Source organism: Anomaloglossus baeobatrachus, chromosome 7 (assembly GCF_048569485.1).
Source record: "Anomaloglossus baeobatrachus isolate aAnoBae1 chromosome 7, aAnoBae1.hap1, whole genome shotgun sequence".
NCBI lineage: Eukaryota > Metazoa > Chordata > Amphibia > Anura > Aromobatidae > Anomaloglossus > Anomaloglossus baeobatrachus.
This window is the reverse complement of record NC_134359.1, coordinates 6,429,341-6,453,438: the sequence shown is the minus strand read 5'-3', so window position 1 is coordinate 6,453,438 and position 24,098 is coordinate 6,429,341. Positions and strand designations below refer to the sequence as shown.

The 24,098-nt window shown below is 57.4% G+C and overlaps 1 protein-coding gene across 1 annotated transcript; it reads right to left on the bottom strand.

Annotated features, from left to right (window-relative positions):
* Positions 1-4,202: 4,202 nt before the first annotated feature.
* SNX4 (sorting nexin 4) lies at positions 4,203-22,181 on the bottom strand. Its single transcript, XM_075316988.1, has 14 exons — positions 21,781-22,181; positions 18,050-18,171; positions 17,848-17,983; positions 14,621-14,770; positions 14,496-14,543; positions 13,378-13,433; positions 11,861-11,933; positions 9,265-9,326; positions 8,624-8,689; positions 6,730-6,819; positions 6,250-6,349; positions 5,633-5,778; positions 5,447-5,561; positions 4,203-5,144 (listed from the first exon to the last, which is right to left on the bottom strand). Exons 1-14 carry the CDS (start codon positions 21,871-21,873, stop codon positions 5,097-5,099), a joined length of 1,305 nt encoding a protein of 434 aa, XP_075173103.1. The 5' UTR covers positions 21,874-22,181; the 3' UTR covers positions 4,203-5,096.
* Positions 22,182-24,098: the final 1,917 nt, after the last annotated feature.

Sequence of the window (24,098 nt, the reverse complement as noted above, 5' to 3'; positions counted from 1 at the left end):
CATATCTAGTAGTGGGGGTGAGGAGCGCTCGCGATGTATGTGGTGCTGCCCCACAGAGAGGCTGTGCCATATCTAGTAGTGGGGGTGAGGAGCGCTCGCTATGCATGTGGTGCTGCCCTACATAGAGCCTGTGCCATATCTAGTAGTGGGGGTGAGGAGCGCTCGCTATGTATGTGGTGCTGCCCCACAGAGAGGCTGTGCCATATCTAGTAGTGGGGGTGAGGAGCGCTCGCTATGCATGTGGTGCTGCCCTACATAGAGCCTGTGCCATATCTAGTAGTGGGGGTGAGGAGCGCTCGCTATGTATGTGGTGCTGCCCCACAGAGAGGCTGTGCCATATCTAGTAGTGGGGGTGAGGAGCGCTCGCTATGTATGTGGTGCTGCTCCACAGAGAGGCTGTGCCATATCTAGTAGTGGGGGTGAGGAGCGCTCGCTATGTATGTGGTGCTGCCCCACAGAGAGGCTGTGCCATATCTAGTAGTGGGGGTGAGGAGCGCTCGCTATGTATGTGGTGCTGCCCCACAGAGAGGCTGTGCCATATCTAGTAGTGGGGGTGAGGAGCGCTCGCTATGTATGTGGTGCTGCCCCACAGAGAGGCTGTGCCATATCTAGTAGTGGGGGTGAGGAGCGCTCGCTATGCATGTGGTGCTGCCCCACAGAGAGGCTGTGCCATATCTAGTAGTGGGGGTGAGGAGCGCTCGCTATGCATGTGGTGCTGCCCCACAGAGAGGCTGTGCCATATCTAGTAGTGGGGGTGAGGAGCGCTCGCTATGCATGTGGTGCTGCCCCACAGAGAGGCTGTGCCATATCTAGTAGTGGGGGTGAGGAGCGCTCGCTATGCATGTGGTGCTGCCCTACATAGAGCCTGTGCCATATCTAGTAGTGGGGGTGAGGAGCGCTCGCTATGTATGTGGTGCTGCCCCACAGAGAGGCTGTGCCATATCTAGTAGTGGGGGTGAGGAGCGCTCGCTATGTATGTGGTGCTGCTCCACAGAGAGGCTGTGCCATATCTAGTAGTGGGGGTGAGGAGCGCTCGCTATGTATGTGGTGCTGCCCCACAGAGAGGCTGTGCCATATCTAGTAGTGGGGGTGAGGAGCGCTCGCTATGCATGTGGTGCTGCCCCACAGAGAGGCTGTGCCATATCTAGTAGTGGGGGTGAGGAGCGCTCGCTATGCATGTGGTGCTGCCCCACAGAGAGGCTGTGCCATATCTAGTAGTGGGGGTGAGGAGCGCTCGCTATGCATGTGGTGCTGCCCCACAGAGAGGCTGTGCCATATCTAGTAGTGGGGGTGAGGAGCGCTCGCTATGCATGTGGTGCTGCCCTACATAGAGCCTGTGCCATATCTAGTAGTGGGGGTGAGGAGCGCTCGCTATGTATGTGGTGCTGCCCCACAGAGAGGCTGTGCCATATCTAGTAGTGGGGGTGAGGAGCGCTCGCTATGTATGTGGTGCTGCTCCACAGAGAGGCTGTGCCATATCTAGTAGTGGGGGTGAGGAGCGCTCGCTATGCATGTGGTGCTGCCCCACAGAGAGGCTGTGCCATATCTAGTAGTGGGGGTGAGGAGCGCTCGCTATGCATGTGGTGCTGCCCCACAGAGAGGCTGTGCCATATCTAGTAGTGGGGGTGAGGAGCGCTCGCTATGCATGTGGTGCTGCCCTACATAGAGCCTGTGCCATATCTAGTAGTGGGGGTGAGGAGCGCTCGCTATGTATGTGGTGCTGCCCCACAGAGAGGCTGTGCCATATCTAGTAGTGGGGGTGAGGAGCGCTCGCTATGTATGTGGTGCTGCTCCACAGAGAGGCTGTGCCATATCTAGTAGTGGGGGTGAGGAGCGCTCGCTATGCATGTGGTGCTGCCCTACATAGAGCCTGTGCCATATCTAGTAGTGGGGGTGAGGAGCGCTCGCTATGTATGTGGTGCTGCCCCACAGAGAGGCTGTGCCATATCTAGTAGTGGGGGTGAGGAGCGCTCGCTATGTATGTGGTGCTGCCCCACAGAGAGGCTGTGCCATATCTAGTAGTGGGGGTGAGGAGCGCTCGCTATGTATGTGGTGCTGCCCCACAGAGAGGCTGTGCCATATCTAGTAGTGGGGGTGAGGAGCGCTCGCTATGTATGTGGTGCTGCTCCACAGAGAGGCTGTGCCATATCTAGTAGTGGGGGTGAGGAGCGCTCGCTATGTATGTGGTGCTGCTCCACAGAGAGGCTGTGCCATATCTAGTAGAGGGGGTGAGGAGCGCTCGCTATGTATGTGGTGCTGCCCCACAGAGAGGCTGTGCCATATCTAGTAGTGGGGGTGAGGAGCGCTCGCTATGTATGTGGTGCTGCCCCACAGAGAGGCTGTGCCATATCTAGTAGTGGGGGTGAGGAGCGCTCGCTATGTATGTGGTGCTGCCCTACATAGAGCCTGTGCCATATCTAGTAGTGGGGGTGAGGAGCGCTCGCTATGCATGTGGTGCTGCCCTACATAGAGCCTGTGCCATATCTAGTAGTGGGGGTGAGGAGCGCTCGCTATGTATGTGGTGCTGCTCCACAGAGAGGCTGTGCCATATCTAGTAGTGGGGGTGAGGAGCGCTCGCGATGTATGTGGTGCTGCTCCACAGAGAGGCTGTGCCATATCTAGTAGTGGGGGTGAGGAGCGCTCGCTATGTATGTGGTGCTGCCCCACAGAGAGGCTGTGCCATATCTAGTAGTGGGGGTGAGGAGCGCTCGCTATGTGTGTACAGTTTGAGCTTGGGGCTGGTTCTGACAACTCATATTGGTGCATACGTACCCTACATCGACCAGTGTAAATGAAGGATGGAGGTCGGTTTGTAAATACACATCCTCGGTGAACTGCGTTTAACTTGATAATAACCAAGGTGGTTACAGTCATAGTTTGCTCCAGATCCAGTGTGCGCAGGTCAAGTGTGCGCAGGTCCAGTGTGCGCAGGTCCAGTGTGCGCAGGTCCAGTGTGTACAGATCATGTGCGTAGGTCCAGTGTGTACAGATCATGTGCGTAGGTCCAGTGGGCGCCTGTCACAGCCATGGACCATGGATTTAACACCGTCGGATTATTTCCTTTGGGGCCATTTGTAAAGTCGGGTGTACAGTAACAAGCGCGGAACATGACAGGCGCTCAGAGAACTAATCCACGCCGAGCCCCCAGACGTGCTGCGGAATATATCACACAATATGGCGCGGTGCGTGCCGGCGGGACTGGATCCGAACGGTCGACGTTTTCATCACCTGCTTTACAACATCAGCTTCTCATGCATCCCAATCTCTGCACGATCGCTCGGCTCAGGGGAGACAGAAATATTTCTGGATAAAGTAGAAAGTGAATCGCCCCAGATAAAACACACAAAAAATAACAAAAGCAAAAAAAAAAGCTTCCTCTAATAGAAAATAAATATTACATTTAACAATCTGAACATATTGGATTGCGTGCACGGGCGGGGAATTCAGGCCGCAGGTCATTAATATGAAGAGAGAATGGGGAAAAATGAAATCATTCTTAGATTATTGTACACAAAGTTTTATCTTAAAACCTATAGTGTCTACACCGGGCCCCCCCATGTGCAGCCCTAGATGCTCGTGTGCAGGGCCGGGCCCCCTTTGCGGTTCCGGATGCTAGTGTGCAGGGCCGGGCCCCCTTTGCGGCTCCGGATGCTCGTGTGCAGCGCCGGGCCCCCTTTGCGGCTCCGGATGCTCGTGTGCAGCGCCGGGCCCCCTTTGCGGCTCCGGATGCTCGTGTGCAGCGCCGGGCCCCCTTTGCGGCTCCGGATGCTCGTGTGCAGCGCCGGGCCCCCTTTGCGGCTCCGGATGCTCGTGTGCAGCGCCGGGCCCCCTTTGCGGCTCCGGATGCTCGTGTGCACCGCCGGGCCCCCTTTGCGGCTCCGGATGCTCGTGTGCAGCGCCGGGCGCCCTTTGCGGCTCCGGATGCTCGTGTGCAGCGCTGGGCCCCTGTGTGCAGCCCTAGATGCTCGTGTGCAGGGCCAGGCCCCCTTTGCGGCTCCGGATGCTCGTGTGCCGCGCCGGGCCCCCGTGTGCGGCTCCGGATGCTCGTGTGCAGCGCTGGGCCCCCGTGTGCGGCTCCGGATGCTCGTCCACCTCGGGGCTGCCACTGCCTTTTACATGGCATTATTGGGCTCCGTGCACACTGAGCTCATCGCGATGCCGCAGCTTTTCTGGTGCTGTAATGTGTGAAGGGGACGGCGGAGAACAGATGAACAATCATTTATTAATTTGGCACCTGGAATGTAATGAAGGTAACAGAGGAAGCAAAGGTGCGGGGGGAGAAGAGGAGGCCACAGTGAAAAAGCAAAACCAGAAGACCCTCCGGGGGAAACATTTTAGCATTTTTTTTTTTTGTATGTAAGCACAGGAGCCAATTAGAAGAAAATAGCGCGGCCGAGGCCAGGAGGAGGTGAAGGGTCAGTTCCCTGGTGTAACCACGGCCTGTGAGAAGAGGAGGCAACGGCCACCCCCATCCAGCTGATGGCTAGGCCCAGCTCCCACCAGCGGACAGTGAACCCCCGCCTGGTCCTGGGATCACTGGATACAAATGTAACAAACCCTCAGCTGTGAGCAGGATCAGGCCGCCAGTGGTCACTAGGTGAGGAATAGGCATCCAATCTGTATCATTAGTCTGCACCGGCCCTTTAATATACACAAAGTATAAAAGTTAATCGAGTCCTGCAAGTGACGGGGGCGACGTTTCAGCACCGGCCGTAGATGAAGACTCCCATAACATGGCCGCCATCACCGCCTGCTCTGACCTGGAGGCCAGCACAGGACTTTCCACCTTTACATAGATATCTAAGGACTTTGGGCCAGGACTTGGCTTCACCCTTTATTATGGGTCGGTCATTTCTTCAAGCTTAGAAAGTGAAAGTCTTAGAAGAGGATTCTGCATCAGTTCTGTTGGCACCGAGCCATGGCCCGTCACATCGCAAACAAGCCGGAAGGAACGTCCTGGCATGAAGCGGAAGCCGTCCTCTGCGAGTGGTCTCCACCGTGTCAGATATCCCCCCATATAAGTGCAGTCAGGGCAGAGGACGCCCCCAGGAGAGGCCACGTCTAGCCCAGTGACTCCAGGACGCCACACGCGGGGGTCACATCTTGCTGAAGCATTCCTTAGCATTCGTCCAGACCTGGATGCCCTGTGGACCACCGAGAAGAAGAGTCACAACATAACCACAAAATCCCCGCTCCTGGGGCAAAGTCACCATCATTTCATAGACCACATTAAGAACAGGGACGTGCCCCTTCCTCCCATTCCACAAGTATTACCCGAGGCTCTGGATGAGCAGTCCTTGTGCACATGTGCCACTGATCTAGAGCGGCAGACGCTCACCCCCCCCCCCCCCCCGGTCTAGAGCGGCAGATACTCGCCCAGCAGATGCTCGCCGCCGACCCCCACGATCTACCGCGGTGGACTGTCGCCCCTGGTCTAGCTCCTCACCTTCTTGCACATGCTGATCTGCATCACAGCGTAGTTGATCAGCGCCTCCTTCAGGTCCCGATTCTTCTGATCCTTAAACCGTTCAATCTCCAGCCAGGCGTTCTGCACGAAGTCTCTGAAAAGCCAAATCTCTGTTATGGTGACATTACTGTAGGGAAAGACCCCAATACTGGCAGATCTCCGCACCTGCCGTCTTCATTCTGCACCTTCAGCTGCTCCTCTCCCTCCTCTATCTGCTCCTCCAGCTGCTTGATCTTGGTCTCTCTCTGCTCCGGCGTCTCCTGACCAAACAGTTTGCTGGTCATTCCCTTCAGTGAAAAAGTTCTCACCGTCTGAGGGTTAAAGCAGACATGTCAGTGTGAAGCTCGCTCGCCCCCGGTGGCCCGCATGTCGCCCTCGCTCGCCCCCGGTGGCCCGCATGTCGCCCTCGCTCGCCCCCGGTGGCCAGCCTCTCCCCCCCTCACCCCCCCCCCCGGTGGCCAGCCTCTCCCCCTCTCACCCCCCCCCCCGGTGGCCAGCCTCTCCCCCTCTCACCCCCCCCCCGGTGGCCAGCCTCTCCCCCTCTCACCCCCCCCAGTGGCCAGCCTCTCCCCCGGTGGCCAGCCTCTCCCCCTCTCACCCCCCCGGTGGCCAGCCTCTCCCCCACTTACCCCGGTGGCCCGCCTCTCCCCCGGCGGCCAGCCTCTCCCCCGCTCACCCCCCCGGTGGCCAGCCTCTCCCCCACTTACCCCGGTGGCCCGCCTCTCCCCCGGTGGCCAGCCTCTCCCCCTCTCACCCCGGTGGCCAGCCTCTCCCCCACTTACCCCGGTAGCCAGCTCCTCACACTGCTGCTTCTTAGAGACCAGATCCAGCGCTGACATCTCCAGGTCATACTGCATGAGCTCATGTTTCCGGCACACCGCCCTGCAAGCAGAGGTAGTGCGGGTTTAGGGAATGCTGCACTTATAGCACAGCCCTACCTTGGGGTTATAGTCCATCATTGCTTTCCCCTAATACAATATAGTGCAATCTGCTGATATACCGCCAGTTTCTGCAGAACCGACCTCACCAGCGCTGTCCTCCCTCCGGCCGCCTGTACAGCGGGTGTATTACTGGACGGCTACATCTGATAATCTGGCACCACTCAGGTTTATACAGTGAATGGCACGGCCTCATGTGATTCCTCCTGCGCCGCTCCCATTGTCAGATCCCGGCTGCTCGTTTGTACAGTATTCCACCATATGTCAGTCTATGAGTTCCCGGTGATAAGCGGCACATACAGATGAGATAAGAGGCGCCGGTACCTGAGAGCTTCAGCATAGAACAAGTATTCCTTGAGCTGATCGGCGTAGTGTTCCTCCTCCTCCAGGATGTCATCGATGGAAGCAGCGTATCTGCGGATCAGAGAGTCACCGTGACCAGCAGTCACCTCCGATCAGAGAGTCACCATCACCAGCAGTCACCTCCGATCAGAGAGTCACCGTCACCAGCAGTCACCTCCGATCAGAGAGTCACCGTCACCAGCAGTCACCTCCGATCAGAGAGTCACCGTCACCAGCAGTCACCTCCTATCAGAGAGTCACCAGCAGTCACCTCCGATCAGAGAGTCACCGTCACCAGCAGTCACTTCCGATCAGAGAGTCACCGTGACCAGCAATCACCTCCGATCAGAGAGTCACCAGCAGTCACCTCCGATCAGAGAGTCACGTCACCAGCAGTCACCTCCGATCAGAGTCACCGTCACCAGCAGTCACCTCCAATCAGAGAGTCACCGTCACCAGCAGTCACCTCCGATCAGAGAGTCACCGTCACCAGCAGTCACCTCCGATCAGAGAGTCACCGTCACCAGCAGTCACCTCCGATCAGAGAGTCACCGTCACCAGCAGTCACCTCCTATCAGAGAGTCACCAGCAGTCACCTCCGATCAGAGAGTCACCGTCACCAGCAGTCCCTTCCGATCAGAGAGTCACCTCCGATCAGAGAGTCACCGTGACCAGCAGTCACCTCCGATCAGAGTCACCGTGACCAGCAGTCACCTCCGATCAGAGTCACCGTGACCAGCAGTCACCTCCGATCAGAGTCACCGTGACCAGCAGTCACCTCCGATCAGAGAGTCACCAGCAATCACCTCCGATCAGAGAGTCACCGTGACCAGCAGTCACCTCCGATCAGAGAGTCACCGTCACCAGCAGTCACTTCCGATCACAGAGTCACCGTGACCAGCAGTCACCTCCGATCAGAGTCACCGTGACCAGCAGTCACCTCCGATCAGAGAGTCACCAGCAGTCACCTCCGATCAGAGAGTCACGTCACCAGCAGTCACCTCCGATCAGAGAGTCACCGTCACCAGCAGTCACTTCCGATCAGAGAGTCACCGTGACCAGCAGTCACCTCCGATCAGAGAGTCACCAGCAGTCCCCTCCGATCAGAGAGTCACGTCACCAGCAGTCCCCTCCGATCAGAGAGTCACCGTGACCAGCAGTCACCTCCGATCAGAGAGTCACCGTGACCAGCAGTCACCTCCGATCAGAGAGTCACCGTGACCAGCAGTCACCTCCGATCAGAGAGTCACCGTGACCAGCAGTCACCTCCGATCAGAGAGTCACCGTGACCAGCAGTCACCTCCGATCAGAGAGTCACCAGCAGTCACCTCCGATCAGAGAGTCACGTCACCAGCAGTCCCCTCCGATCAGAGAGTCACCGTGACCAGCAGTCACCTCCGATCAGAGAGTCACCGTCACCAGCAGTCACCTCCGATCAGAGAGTCACCGTGACCAGCAGTCACCTCCGATCAGAGAGTCACCGTGACCAGCAGTCACCTCCGATCAGAGAGTCACCGTGACCAGCAGTCACCTCCGATCAGAGAGTCACCAGCAGTCCCCTCCGATCAGAGAGTCACGTCACCAGCAGTCCCCTCCGATCAGAGAGTCACCGTGACCAGCAGTCACCTCCGATCAGAGAGTCACCGTGACCAGCAGTCACCTCCGATCAGAGAGTCACCGTGACCAGCAGTCACCTCCGATCAGAGAGTCACCGTGACCAGCAGTCACCTCCGATCAGAGAGTCACCAGCAGTCACCTCCGATCAGAGAGTCACGTCACCAGCAGTCACCTCCGATCAGAGCGAAGATACCACCAAACAAATAATGACGACACATTGTGCCCGGAGGGTCCCAGGTCAATCGCTGCTCACACTTACACATCCATGTGATGCCCGGCGCTCTGCAGACCGTCCCCCATCTCCTTCTCTATCGCACTCCACTCACTGCGGACAAATGGACATCGTAAAATACGTACAGAAAGCCTGGACCACCCCCTGCCCGACACCCGCTCCCCATCACAGACACCCCCTCCCCGACACCACCTTCCCATCCCCGACAGCGTCACCCACTCCTCATCACTGACAGCGCCACCCAGATATCCCGTACCCATCACTTACACCCTCTCATCACCGACACCACCTCCCCATCGGCGTCACCCACTCCCCATCACAGACAGCCCCTCCCAATCACAGACAACACCTCCCCATCACTGACAGCCCCTCCCAGATACCCCCTACCTATCACCGACAACTCCTCCCAGTTAATGACAGCGCCACTCCGACACCCCCTACTCATCACCAACCGCACTACCCCGACACCCCCTCCCCATCCATCCCATCCTCACTACCATGTCAGACCCCCCATCCCTACCCTATTGAAAACTCACTACACAGACATCACCCTCAATCCATCCCGACTCCCTCTTGAGCGCACTCCTTGGACTTCAGCATCCCACGCCGGAGGTCCATTGTAAGCTTAGTACTGGATATGCTCAGAGCACACAGCGAGACGGACTCACCTGAAGACCCGGCCATAATTCCCGTGCACTTTATACACGCCATACAGCCGATCGGCCACTCGCTACGAGACACAGAGAAAGACATCAATCCAACGGCAATAAAAGCCATCGTACAATCACTCCCATCCTCACCACCAAATTCACTATGGATTACTTCATTTAAAGGGTTAATCTGGAACAGTGGCAAAACCAGTGGATAAGATTCCCAGGGCCTCCTCTAACACAGGCCTGCATGACACACGGCCCACCCAAGGAAATTGTGAGGCTCCGACTCCCATTTCCCTAGATTCGACTGTATAGGAGCCGTGCGGGGAGACATGGCTTGCATGATTCTGGTGATGTATTCCTCCACCGACTGTGGCTCTGGTGATGTATTCCTGTACCGACTGTGGTTCTGGTGATGTATTCCTCCACCGACTGTGGTTCTGGTGATGTATTCCTGTACCGACTGTGATTCTGGTGATGTATTCCTCCACCGACTGTGGCTCTGGTGATGTATTCCTCCACCGACTGTGGTTCTGGTGATGTATTCCTGTACCGACTGTGGCTCTGGTGATGTATTCCTCCACCGACTGTGGCTCTGGTGATGTATTCCTGTACCGACTGTGGCTCTGGTGATGTATTCCACCACCGACTGTGGCTCTGGTCATGTATTCCACCACCGACTGTGGCTCTGGTGATGTATTCCTGTACCGACTGTGGCTCTGGTGATGTATTCCTGTACCGACTGTGGCTCTGGTGATGTATTCCTGTACCGACTGTGGTTCTGGTGATGTATTCCTCCACCGACTGTGGCTCTGGTGATGTATTCCTCCACCGACTGTGGCTCTGGTGATGTATTCCTGTACCGACTGTGGCTCTGGTGATGTATTCCTGTACCGACTGTGGCTCTGGTGATGTATTCCTGTACCGACTGTGGCTCTGGTGATGTATTCCTGTACCGACTGTGGCTCTGGTGATGTATTCCTGTACCGACTGTGGCTCTGGTGATGTATTCCTGTACCGACTGTGGCTCTGGTGATGTATTCCTGTACCGACTGTGGCTCTGGTGATGTATTCCTGTACCGACTGTGGCTCTGGTGATGTATTCCACTACCGACTGTGGCTCTGGTGATGTATTCCTGTACCGACTGTGGCTCTAGTGATGTATTCCTGTACCGACTGTGGTTCTGGTGATGTATTCCTCCACCGACTGTGGCTCTGGTGATTTATTCCTCCACCGACTGTGGCTCTGGTGATGTATTCCTCCACCGACTGTGGCTCTGGTAATGTATTCCTCCATCGACTGACGCTCTGGTGATTTATTCCTCCACCGACTGTGGCTCTGGTGATTTATTCCTCCACCGACTGTGGCACTGGTGATTTATTCCTCCGACTGTGGCTCTGGTGATTTATTCCTGTACCGACTGTGGTTTTGGTGATTTATTCCTGTACCGACTGTGGTTTTGGTGATTTATTCCTGTACCGACTGTTGTTCTAGTGATGTATTCCTGTACCGACGGTGGTTCTAGTGATGTATTCCTGTACCGACGGTGGTTCTAGTGATGTATTCCTGTACCGACGGTGGTTCTAGTGATGTATTCCTGTACCGACGGTGGTTCTGATGATGTATTCCTGTACCGACGGTGGTTCTGGTGATGTATTCCTGTACCGACGGTGGTTCTGGTGATGTATTCCTGTACTGACAGTTGTTCTGGTGATGTATTCCTGTACGGACGGTGGTTCTGGTGATGTATTCCTGTACTGACGGTTGTTCTGGTGATGTATTCCTGTACGGACGGTGGTTCTGGTGATGTATTCCTGTACCGACGGTGGTTCTGGTGATGTATTCCTGTACCGACGGTGGTTCTGGTGATGTATTCCTGTACCGATGGTGGTTCTGGTGATGTATTCCTGTACTGACGGTGGTTTTAGGGATGTATTCCTGTACTGACGGTTGTTCTGGTGATGTATTCCTGTACGGACGGTGGTTCTTCGCATGTAGGAATCCCTAATGGGTAAATCTGAAAACTCACAAAATTTTGTTTGGAGATTATGAAGAGGATTTGAGTTTCTGCTTCAAAAACCCATTGTAAGTTTCGGTGTGTTCACATTGATTTTTATTTTTTGGAGCCGAAATTTTACAAATCCCTCTCAAATACTGAAAACTTGGTTCTGTAGATGTATTCCTGTTAGTAACCCTTTAATTTTTTTTTGTTCAACCCTTTGGATTGTTTCAGTATGACAATGTGGTTCTTGGACCAACAAATGTTGTGCAACCCTGCTCTACCATATACTGAGAAAGCTTTAAAAAAGATTTCCCCCGTCTGGGCTAAGTGCGGGATGTGCCACAAATGTCTGCTGGATGCGGAGCACAGAGGTGCGGGCTGCAGATCTCCGGAGCACAGGCCCCTTATGTGCCGCTGTCGGTGGAGCGGTGTCTGTGTGCGGATCTCGCCAATCATTAGTCCAGATACAGTAGAAACATAGAGCCGGGCAGACGCCTCTCCACAGACAGCGGTGTAATGTGGCCACGTTCTGCAGAGATGCCCTTCCTAGAGGAGGGACCGGCAGCCATCTTTATGGGACAGGCTTACGGGATTCATGTGATACTCACCGCACGGACGCGCAGCAGGTGAGAGATGACGGACTGCAGCTCATCACTGTAATGTTTCAGCTCCGTGAATCGCCTGAAAACAGGAACAGGTCGTTATAACCGGCAGAACGTGGACAACACGCAGTGCAGAACGGAGAAAGCACGCGGAGACGCGGACAACATGCAGTGCAGAACGGGGACAGCACGCGGAGACGCGGATAGCGCGCGGAGACGCGGAAGAAGGACAACATGCAGTGCAGAACGGGGACAGCACGCAGAGACGCGGAACGTGGACAGCGCGCGGTGCAGACGCTGAGCACAACCCAGGACTAGGCTCTTATGTTCACAAAGAGAAGGCGCCACGCCACACGAGATTGAGGTAGTATTTATTTACTGGCTCATATATCGCCATCACATACCACAGCGCTGTACAGGCATTAGCACCACTGGGGCTCTGGAGAAGTGTAATCCGTGCATCACGATACTTTGAGAAACTTTCTTTGTTCTAAATGTTGTCTAAATTGTGGCAAAAAAAAAAAAAAGTCCCCTCTGACCTAGATCTGTGCACACAGCGGATGGTTTGCTGCAGTGTATCAGTGTAGACATTCTCTCTGAGCCAAGCATCCGCTCAGATCCCTCTCCTGTCCTGACCTTGCTGAATGCATTGTACCAGACCCTCAGCTGTGACCAGGACTCGGATGGAAACGACGTGTAATGAAGCCGCAGACTCAGTACTGCAATCCATCGTGAGGACAGAATAGAGGAGGCAAAATAGAGGGAAAGTCGCAGATGTGGGGCGGCTCTACTGATGCAGAGAAGGGGGAAGGGCACAGATGACATAGGACCCCCCCGAAGCCGGCTCAAGTACGAAGGATCCCACCACCACATGCAGGATCCCGCAGCCGCCGGCCCCGGAGAGCAGGATCCCACAGCCGCCGGCCCCAGAGAGCACGATCCCGCAGCCGCCAGCCCCAGAGAGCACGATCCCGCAGCCGCCGGCCCCAGAGAGCACGATCCCGCAGCCGCCGGCCCCAGAGAGCACGATCCCGCAGCCGCCGGCCCCAGAGAGCACGATCCCGCAGCCGCCGGCCCCAGAGAGCACGATCCCGCAGCCGCCGGCCCCAGAGAGCACGATCCCGCAGCCGCCGGCCCCAGAGAGCACGATCCCGCAGCCGCCGACCCCAGAGAGCACGATCCCGCAGCCGCCGGCCCCAGAGAGCACGATCCCGCAGCCGCCGGCCCCAGAGAGCACGATCCCGCAGCCGCCGGCCCCAGAGAGCACGATCCCGCAGCCGCCGGCCCCAGAGAGCAGGATCCCGCAGCCGCCGGCCCCAGAGAGCACGATCCCGCAGCCGCCGGCCCCAGAGAGCAGGATCCCGCAGCCGCCGGCCCCAGAGAGCAGGATGCCGCAGCCGCCGGGCCCAGAGAGCAGGATGCCGCAGCCGCCGGCCCCAGAGAGCAGGATCCTACAGCCGCCGGCCCCAGAGAGCAGGATGCCGCAGCCGCCCTACTAAGTATCCTACTTGTACCACACTCACTTGTCTGGGTTTTTGACACGGAAAGTTGCGCTCAGAGACTTCAGCCGGGAATCAGTCTATAAGAAGATAAACAAGAAAAGTAAATGCAGAACTATGATAGGCGCCAGCGCATCACACAGGAGGTACCGGCTCGGGTACACGGTGCAGGAGGTGCCCGGGAAGAGGCTCTGGTACACAATAAGGTGCAGGAGGTCCCCGGGAAGAGGCTCGGGTACACAATAAGGTGCAGGAGGTCCCCGGGAAGAGGCTCGGGTACACAATAAGGTGCAGGAGGTCCCCGGGAAGAGGCTCGGGTACACAATAAGGTGCAGGAGGTCCCCGGGAAGAGGCTCGGGTACACAATAAGGTGCAGGAGGTCCCCGGGAAAAGGCTCGGGTACACGATAAGGTGCACAGACCCCGTACCTGGTTTTTATATACATTACTCAAAAAAACAAGAAAAAAAAAAAAAACCTAAATGTGGTGGGACTGAGAAAATAAAAGCTTCCCCCCCCCCCCCCCCGGCTGCCATCTTTGTTTGGTTGTTTTCCCGGCGTTGCAGGCTTCTTCCGATCAGCGCGATTGTCACGTTTCCGGTGGCGGGAGCCGTGGGACTGCTTTTGGCGCGGTGTCGGTCCAGTGCTGTCATCTCGCTCCATCACCTCTCGGACTTTTACAGAAGACGGCTTGGCTTACATTTTCATTGATTTTTGGATAGGAAACTAACAAGGGGGAGGGGAGGTTCCCACCTCCTTATTGGCAGCAGGTACTTATGGTTATAACGCCCCCTATAGGGGTCTTCAGCCGCAGGTGGGATTGCAACATATGAGAAAATTAATCCTATAAAGCTGAGCCACAGGCGGGAGTCACCGCAGCACAAAGATGGTGGTGACCGCACACGACATACACAGGACCCATGTATCGGCGGTATGTCTGTGGTTACACACTGCGCTCTGGGGTTAGGGGCCGCCCGTATAACACTCGCCCCCCTAAATGCACATCCATCATGGAGGGAAGGGCTAAGGTCGCCCCTGACGCCCGCCGTGTGGGCCGCGCTCACGGGGTAGGACCTATGCACATGGAGCGGCTCTCCTCACGGCCGGGGTCCGGCATCACGCACGCGGATGCGGTGGGCTGTACCTTTCCTTGCAGTCCAGCCTCGTTCAGCGCCTCCTTCCAGCCGCTCTCCTGGAGACAACACACATTATGTATTAGGGGCGGCACACAGGACGGGGTAACACATGGACCCGCAGGGAGCTGCGTACCTGGTTCAGGAAGGATGTGAAGATCTTGTCGTGACACAGGACGGGGTGAGACGCCACCCGCAGAAGGAAGTTCTCCAGCCCGATCCTCCGCCGCTCCACAAAGTCCGGATCCATGTTATCAGCCGACAGCTTGTGCCACACGAACTCTGCCTGGAAACACAGGGAGCAAGTGACGGGGGGTCCACAGGGGGCCCCACACCCACCGAGACCCCAGAACAGCGCCCACAAGTGGAGATCATCCATAGCCAGGAGCTGCAGACCTCCAATACCTGGCAGTGAAAACCCAACACCTCACAGCATAGGGTTTGTTACAACGTATCAGAGCTGCACAGTGGGTACGGAAAGTATTCACACCCCTTTACATTTTCCCTCTTTGTTCCATTGCAGCCATTTGGTAAATTCTCATTAATGTGCACTCTGCGCCCATCCCCCATCTTGTCAGAAAAAAACAGAAATGTGGAAATTTTTGCAAATTTATTAAACAAAAAACCTGAAATATCACATGGTCATAAGTATTCAGCCCCTTTCCTCAGTATAACACATGGTCATAAGTATTCAGCCCCTTTGCTCAGTATATCACATGGTGAGAAGTATTCAGCCCCTTTGCTCAGTATATCACATGGTGAGAAGTATTCAGCCCCTTTGCTCAGTATATCCCATGGTGAGAAGTATTCAGCCCTTTTGCTCAGTATATCACATGGTCATAAGTATTCAGCCCCTTTGGTCAGTATATCACATGGTGATAAGTATTCAGCCCTTTTGCTCAGTATATCACATGGTCATAAGTATTCAGCCCCTTTGGTCAGTATATCACATGGTCATAAGTATTCAGCCCTTTTGCTCAGACACTCATATGTAAAGCTGGTGTCACACACAGCGACAACGACGTCGCTGCTACGTCACCATTTTCTGTGACGTTGCAGCGACGTCCCGTCGCTGTCGCTGTGTGTGACATCCAGCAATGACTTGGCCCCTGCTGTGAGGTCGCCGCTCGTTGCTGAATGTCCGGCTTCATTTTTTGCTCGTTGCTCTCCCGCTGTGAAGCGCACATCGCTGTGTGTGACAGCGAGAGAGCGACGAAATGAAGCGAGCAGGAGCCGGCGTCTGGCAGCGGCGGAAAGCTGTAACCAGGGTAAACATCGGGTAACCAAGGGAAGACCTTTCCCCGGTTACCCGATATTTACCTTCGTTACCAGCGTCCGCCCTTGCTGCCAGTGCCGGCTCCTGCTCTCTGCACATGTGGCTGCAGGACACATCAGGTAATTAACCCCATGTGTACTGTAGCTAGGAGAGCAAGGAGCCAGCGCTAAGCAGTGTGCGCGGCTCCCTGCACTGTGACATGTAGCTGCAGTACACATCGGGTTAATTAACCCCATGTGTAATGTAGCTAGGAGAGCAAGGAGCCAGCGCTAAGCGCGGCTCCCTGCTCTCTGCACATGTAGCGTCGTTATGATCGCTGCTGCGTCGCTGTGTTTGACAGTTAAGCAGCGATCATAACAGCGACTTACAAGGTCACTGCTACATCACAGAAAATGGTCACGTAACAGCGACGTCGTTATCGCTATGTGTGAACCCAGCTTAAGTCCCATCCTGTCCATTATCTTGTGATCCTCCTTGAGATGGTTCTCCTCCTTCATTGGGGTCCAGCTGTGTGTAATTACACTGATAGGACGTGATTTGGAAAGGCGCACACCTGTCTATATAACACCTCACAGCTCACACTGTCACACCAAATGAGAATCAGGAGGTCAAAGGAACTGCACAAGGAGCTCAGAGACAGAATTGTGGCAAGGCACAGATCTGGCCAAGGTTACAAAAGAATTTCTGCAGTTCTCAAGGTTCCTAAGAGCACAGTGGCCTCCATTATCCTTACATGGAAGAAGTTTGGGACCAGCAGAACTCTTCCTAGACCCGGCCGTCCAGCCAAACTGAGCAATCGTGGGAGAAGAGCCTTGGTGAGAGGTAAAGAAGAACCCCGAGATCACTGCGGCTGAGCTCCAGAGATGCAGTAGAGAGACGGGAGAAAGTTCCATAAAGTCACCTATCACTGCAGCCTCCACCAATCGGGCCTTTATGGCAGAGTGGCCGACAGAAGCCTCTCCTCAGTGCAAGTCATATGAAAGCCACATAGAGTTTGCAAAAAAACACATGAAGGACTCCAGACTATGAGAAATAAGATTCTCTGGTCTGATGAGATGAAGATAGAACTTTTTGGTGATAATTCTAAGCGATATGTGTGGAGAAAACCCGGCACTGCTCATCACCTGCCCAATACAATCCCCACAGTGTGTCATGGTGGAGGCAGCATCATGCTATGGGGGCAGGGACAGGACGACTGGCTGCAATTGAAGGAAAGATGAATGTGGCCAAGTACAGAGATATCCTGGAAGAAAACCTCCTCCAGATGCTCTGGACCTCAGACTTAGCCGAAGGTTCACCTTCCAACCAGACAATGACCCTAAGCACACAGCAAAAATAACAAAGGAGCGGCTTCAGAACAACTCTGTGACCATTCCTGACCGACCCAGGTAGAGCCCTGACCTAAACCCAACTGAGCATCTCTGGAGAGACCTGAAAATGGTGTCCACCAACGTTCACCATCCAACCTGACGGAACTGGAGAGGATCTGCAAGGAAGAACGGCCGAGGATCCCCAAATCCAGGATCCCAAGAAGACTCGTGGCTGTACTAGCTCAAAAGGAGGGGGCATCTACGCAATACTGAGCAAAGGGTCTGAATACTTATGACCATGGGATATACTGAGCAAAGGGGCTGAATACTTATCACCATGTGATATAGTGAGCTGAATACTTATGACCATGGGATATACTGAGCAAAGGGGCTGAATACTTATGACCATGGGATATACTGAGCAAAGGGGCTGAATACTTATGACCATGGGATATACTGAGCAAAGGGGCTGAATACTTATGACCACGTGAGATTTCAGGTTTTCTTGTTAAATGTAGAAATTTTTGCAAATGTATTAGTTTTTTTTCTGTCACGATGGGGGATGGGAAGATGGGGGGGCAGAGTGTGCATTAATGAGAATTTACCAAATGGCTGTAATGAAACAAAGAGGGAAAAGTGTGAAGGGGTGTGAATACTTTCCATTCCCACTGTATAATGACCAGCCCCTCACTGACAGCAGAGGACCAGTGAGAACAGATACTATTTACTGGCGGCTGCGCCGTTGCTTTCACATGCGCCAGGACAGCGGCACTTTACCCTCTTCTCTGGCAGCGGCGGGACGACCACAAACGGGAAGGAGACGCACAGGTAACCGCGCAGCAGCTCAAACTCGCTGTATCTCCGCCACAGACAGTCCAGAGCGCCGAGTCCCTCCCCGCGAGCGTCCAGCAACCTGCAGAAACCAGGCGTCAGCAAGGTGCACCGCCACCCCCTCCCGCCGCCGGCCACCGTCGCTCACCTGGTCTCTATCAGATACGCAGTGTACGTCTCCTGCATGTTCATCGCGTTCTTCCCCGTCCTCTTCTCCGCTTCCGAGACACTGATCTCAAACTTCTTCAATAAAGATTCCTCCCCCGACATCTGCGGAAGAAACGAGGAATCACCGGAGAAAGGAGGAGCGCGAGTATCGCATCGATACCGCCTGCGAGGAGACAGCGGGGGAGGGAAGAAAGGAGGAGCGCGAGTATCGCATCGATACCGCCTGCGAGGAGACAGCGGGGGAGGGAAGAAAGGAGAAGCGCAAGTATTGCATCGATACCGCCTGTGAGGAGACAGCGGGGGAGGGGAGATAGAAGGAGTGCGAGTATTGCATAGATACCGCCTGCGAGGAGACAATGAGGGAGGGAAGAAAGGAGGAGCGCGAGTATCGCATCGATACCGCCTGCGAGGAGACAGCGGGGGAGGGAAGAAAGGAGAAGCGCAAGTATTGCATCGATACCGCCTGTGAGGAGACAGCGGGGGAGGGGAGAAAGGAGGAGTGCGAGTATTGCATCGATACCGCCTGCGAGGAGACAGCGGGGGAGGGAAGAAAGGAGAAGCGCGAGTATCGCATAGATACCGCCTGCGAGGAGACAGCGGGGGAGGGGAGAAAGGAGGAGCGCGAGTATCGCATCGATACCGCCTGCGAGGAGACAGCGGGGGAGGGAAGAAAGGAGAAGCGCAAGTATTGCATCGATACCGCCTGTGAGGAGACAGCGGGGGAGGGGAGATAGAAGGAGCGCGAGTATTGCATAGATACCGCCTGCGAGGAGACAATGGGGGAGGGGAGAAAGGAGTAGCGCGAGTATCGCATCGATACCGCCTGCGAGGAGACAGCGGGGGAGGGGAGAAAGGAGGAGCGCGAGTATCGCATCGATACCGCCTGCGAGGAGACAGCGGGGGAGGGAAGAAAGGAGGAGCGCGAGTATCGCATCGATACCGCCTGCGAGGAGACAGCGGGGGAGGGAAGAAAGGAGGAGCGCGAGTATCGCATAGATACCGCCTGCGAGGAGACAGCGGCGGAGGGGAGAAAGGAGAAGTGCGAGTATCGCATAGATACCGCCTGCGAGGAGACAGCGGGGGAGGGGAGAAAGGAGGAGCGCGAGTATCGCATAGATACCGCCTGCGAGGAGACAGCGGGGGAGGGGAGAAAGGAGGAGCGCGAGTATCGCATCAATACCGCCTGCGAGGAGACAGCGGGGGAGGGAAGAAAGGAGAAGCGCAAGTATTGCATCGATACCGCCTGTGAGGAGACAGCGGGGGAGGGGAGATAGAAGGAGCGCGAGTATTGCATAGATACCGCCTGCGAGGAGACAATGGGGGAGGGGAGAAAGGAGTAGCGCGAGTATCGCATCGATACCGCCTGCGAGGAGACAGCGGGGGAGGGGAGAAAGGAGGAGCGCGAGTATCGCATCGATACCGCCTGCGAGGAGACAGCGGGGGAGGGGAGAAAGGAGGAGCGCGAGTATCGCATCGATACCGCCTGCGAGGAGACAGCGGGGGAGGGGAGAAAGGAGGAGCGCGAGTATCGCATCGATACCGCCTGCGAGGAGACAGCGGGGGAGGGGAGAAAGGAGGAGCGCGAGTATCGCATCGATACCGCCTGCGAGGAGACAGCGGGGGAGGGGAGAAAGGAGGAGCGCGAGTATCGCATCGATACCGCCTGCGAGGAGACAGCGGGGGAGGGGAGAAAGAAGGAGCGCGACACGGCCTGCGAGGAGACAGCGGGGGAGGGGAGAAAGAAGGAGCACGAGTATCACATCGATACCGTCTGCGAGGAGACAGCGGGGGAGGGAAGAAAGGAGAAGCGCAAGTATTGCATCGATACCGCCTGTGAGGAGACAGCGGGAAAGGGGAGAAAGAAGGAGCGCGACACCGCCTGCGAGGAGACAGCGGAGGAGGGGAGAAAGAAGGAGCGCGAGTATCACATCGACACCACCTGCGAGGAGACAGCGGGGGAGGGGATAAAGAAGGAGTGCGATCGCATCAATACCGCCTACGAGGAGACAGCAGGGGAGGGGAGAAAGGAGGAGCGTAAGTATCACATCTATACCGCCTGCAAGGACACTGCAGGGTTGGTTCGCGGGCGGTGAGGGAGGGGGGATGCTCCGCGGGTAGGGAGGTTGGGGGGATGCTCCGCGGGCGGGCAGGGAGGGGATGCTCCGCAGGGATGGGGGGATGCTCCGCAGGCAGGGAGGGAATGCTTTGCGGGGAGGGAGGGAATGCTCTGCGGGTAGGGAGGTTGGGGGGGGATGCTTCGCAGGGATGGGGGGGATGCTCCGCGGGTAGGGAGGTTGGGGGGATGTTCCGTGGGCGGGCAGGGACGGGATGCTCCGCAGGCAGGGATGGGATGCTCCGCAGGCAGGGAGGGGATGCTCCGCAGACAGGGAGGTTGGGGGGATGCTCCGCGAGTAGGGAGGTTGGGGGGATGCTCCGCAGGCAGGGAGGGGATGCTCCGCAGGCAGGGAGGTTGGGGGGATGCTCCGCGGGCCGGCAGGGAAGGGGGGATGTTCAGCGGGCAGAAAGGGGATGCTCCGCAGGGATGGGAGTATGCTCCGCGGGCAGGGAGAGGATGCTCCGCAGGGAGGGAAGGCTCCGCGGGCAGGGAGGGGATGCTCCGCGGGCAGGGAGGGGATGCTCCGCGGGCAGGGGGGGATGCTCCGCAGGAATGGGGGGGATGTTCCGCGGGCAGGGAGGGGATGCTCCGCGGGCAGGGGGGGGATGCTCCGCAGGAATGGGGGGGATGTTCCGCGGGCAGGGGGGGGATGCTCCGCAGGAATGGGGGGGATGTTCCGCGGGCAGGGAGGGGATGCTCCGCAGGAATGGGGGGGATGTTCCGCGGGCAGGGGGGGGATGCTCCGCAGGAATGGGGGGGATGTTCCGCGGGCAGGGAGGGGATGCTCCGCGGGCAGGGGGGGGATGCTCCGCAGGAATGGGGGGGATGTTCCGCGGGCAGGGGGGGGATGCTCCGCAGGAATGGGGGGGATGTTCCGCGGGCAGGGGGGGTTGCTCCGCAGGAATGGGGGGGGATGCTCCGCGGGCAGGGGGGGTTGCTCCGCAGGAATGGGGGGGATGTTCCGCGGGCAGGGAGGGGATGTTCCGCGGGCAGGGAGGGGATGCTCCGCGGGCAGGGGGGGGGATGCTCCGCAGGCAGGGAGGGGATGCTCCGCGGGCAGGGGGGGGATGCTCCGCGGGCAGGGAGGGGATGCTCCGCGGGCAGGGAGGGGATGCTCCGCGGGCAGGGGGGGGATGCTCCGCGGGCAGGGGGGGGATGTTCCGCGGGCAGGGAGGGGATGTTCCGCGGGCAGGGAGGGGATGCTCCGCAGGCAGGGAGGGGATGCTCCGCAGGAATGGGGGGGATGCTCCGCGGGCAGGGAGGGGATGCTCCGCGGGCAGGGAGGGGATGCTCCGCAGGAATGGGGGGGATGCTCCGCAGGAATGGAGGGGATGCTCCGCAGGAATGGGGGGGATGTTCCGCGGGCAGGGAGGGGATGCTCCGCGGGCAGGGAGGGGATGCTCCGCAGGAATGGGGGGGATGCTCCGCAGGAATGGGGGGGATGCTCCGCAGGAATGGGGGGGATGCTCCGCAGGAATGGGGGGGATGCTCCGCAGGAATGGGGGGGATGCTCCGCAGGAATGGGGGGGATGCTCCGCAGGAATGGAGGGGATGGTCAGAGTGTTAGGTCCTCGGGGCCTCTGCGGGCTCCTCACCACTTCCGCCCCCGGTATGAGGTCGCCGCCTGCGATCTCTTCTCCGGTGTCCTCGGTGTCGAACAGTCCGGCCGGCTCCTCCCCGCCGCTCATCTCTCCGCCGCCTCCGCTGTATGAGTGAGTGACCCGGTCCGGGTGACACTCACAGCTGACAACTTCCGGTCTCAGGCTCCGCCCAGTATCTAGGAGCCGCGGCAATGACAGCACGGCGCATGCGCGGCCGGACTCCTTCGCTGTTTAGATTGAGGCGGGTTGTGACGAGACCTCGGCTGCTGCAGAACCTCTCTGCTCAGGAGCAGCAGCCGGAAACGTTATGCACCTGCGGCCCCGCCCGTGTGAGCTGAGCAGTGTCCGGAGCTCCGCACTACAGGCGGGGAGACCGCTACCGAGACCCACAAACCTCGCGAGAACCACCCACACAGGCCACGCCCCACACATACAGGTCACACCCCATAGGTAGAGCGGACACACGTGGTGACCACGGCCACATACACAGGCCGGGACACAGCCAATGCATGGATACCACGCCCATCACATGATCAGTATGCAACTAGTAACCACGCCCCCTGCGCACTGACCACGCCCTCATATTTCATAATGTTCTCCCTGTAGTCTTCGCCGGCAGGAAGCCCCGCCCCCGAGCTTCCTGCCCGGATTTCCAGCGACCTCCGGATTCAACCTTTTTAGAGTCAACATGAGATCGACATTGCGGTGACAGAACAGAGACACGGGCTCCGCGCTCTGCACTGTCCGTCTCCTAAGTCGGGGACCGCTAGAGGCCTGCGACGCGTGAGGCGTCACACAGATATCCCACCGCTGCCACCAAGATGTCATGTACAGCCGGGGGTCCACACAGATGTCCCACCGCTGCCACCAATATGTCATGTACAGCCGGGGGTCCACACAGATGTCCCACCGCTGCCCCCAATATGTCATGTACAGCCGGGGGTCCACACAGATGTCCCACCGCTGCCACCAAGATGTCATGTACAGCCGGGGGTCCACACAGATATCCCACCGCTGCCACCAAGATGTCATGTACAGCCGGGGGTCCACACAGATATCCCACCGCTGCCACCAAGATGTCATGTACAGCCGGGGGTCCACACAGATGTCCCACCGCTGCCACCAAGATGTCATGTACAGCCGGGGTCCACACAGATGTCCCACCGCTGCCCCCAATATGTCATGTACAGCCGGGGGTCCACACAGATGTCCCACCGCTGCCACCAATATGTCATGTACAGCCGGGGTCCACACAGATGTCCCACCGCTGCCACCAAGATGTCATGTACAGCCGGGGTCCACACAGATGTCCCACCGCTGCCACCAAGATGTCATGTACAGCCGGGGGTCCACACAGATGTCCCACCGCTGCCACCAAGATGTCATGTACAGCCGGGGTCCACACAGATGTCCCACCGCTGCCACCAATATGTCATGTACAGCCGGGGGTCCACACAGATGTCCCACCGCTGCCACCAAGATGTCATGTACAGCCGGGGTCCACACAGATGTCCCACTGCTGCCACCAAGATGTCATGTACAGCCGGGGTCCACACAGATGTCCCACCGCTGCCACCAAGATGTCATGTACAGCCGGGGGTCCACACAGATGTCCCACTGCTGCCACCAAGATGTCATGTACAGCCGGGGGTCCACACAGATGTCCCACCGCTGCCACCAATATGTCATGTACAGCCGGGGGTCCACACAGATGTCCCACCGCTGCCACCAATATGTCATGTACAGCCGGGGGTCCACACAGATGTCCCACCGCTGCCACCAAGATGTCATGTACAGCCGGGGTCCACACAGATGTCCCACCGCTGCCACCAAGATGTCATGTACAGCCGGGGGTCCACACAGATGTCCCACCGCTGCCACCAAGATGTCATGTACAGCCGGGGGTCCACACAGATGTCCCACCGCTGCCACCAATATGTCATGTACAGCCGGGGGTCCACACAGATGTCCCACCGCTGCCACCAAGATGTCATGTACAGCCGGGGTCCACACAGATGTCCCACCGCTGCCACCAAGATGTCATGTACAGCCGGGGGTCCACACAGATGTCCCACCGCTGCCACCAATATGTCATGTACAGCCGGGGGTCCACACAGATGTCCCACCGCTGCCAACAAGATGTCATGTACAGCCGGGGGTCCACACAGATATCCCACCGCTGCCACCAAGATGTCATGTACAGCCGGGGGTCCACACAGATGTCCCACCGCTGCCACCAAGATGTCATGTACAGCCGGGGTCCACACAGATGTCCCACCGCTGCCACCAATATGTCATGTACAGCCGGGGTC

Excerpts from the sequence above, each read along its gene's own strand:
- SNX4 (XM_075316988.1), bottom strand. The coding sequence starts at position 21,873 with ATGAGCGGCGGGGAGGAGCCGGCCGGACTGTTCGACACCGAGGACACC. Across the intron at positions 18,172-21,780 it reads TCATACCGGGGGCGGAAGTG|ATGTCGGGGGAGGAATCTTT; the intron begins GTGAGGAGCCCG and ends TTTCTTCCGCAG. Across the intron at positions 5,779-6,249 it reads GTGAGGAGCTGGCTACCGGG|ACGGTGAGAACTTTTTCACT; the intron begins GTAAGTGGGGGA and ends TTTAACCCTCAG.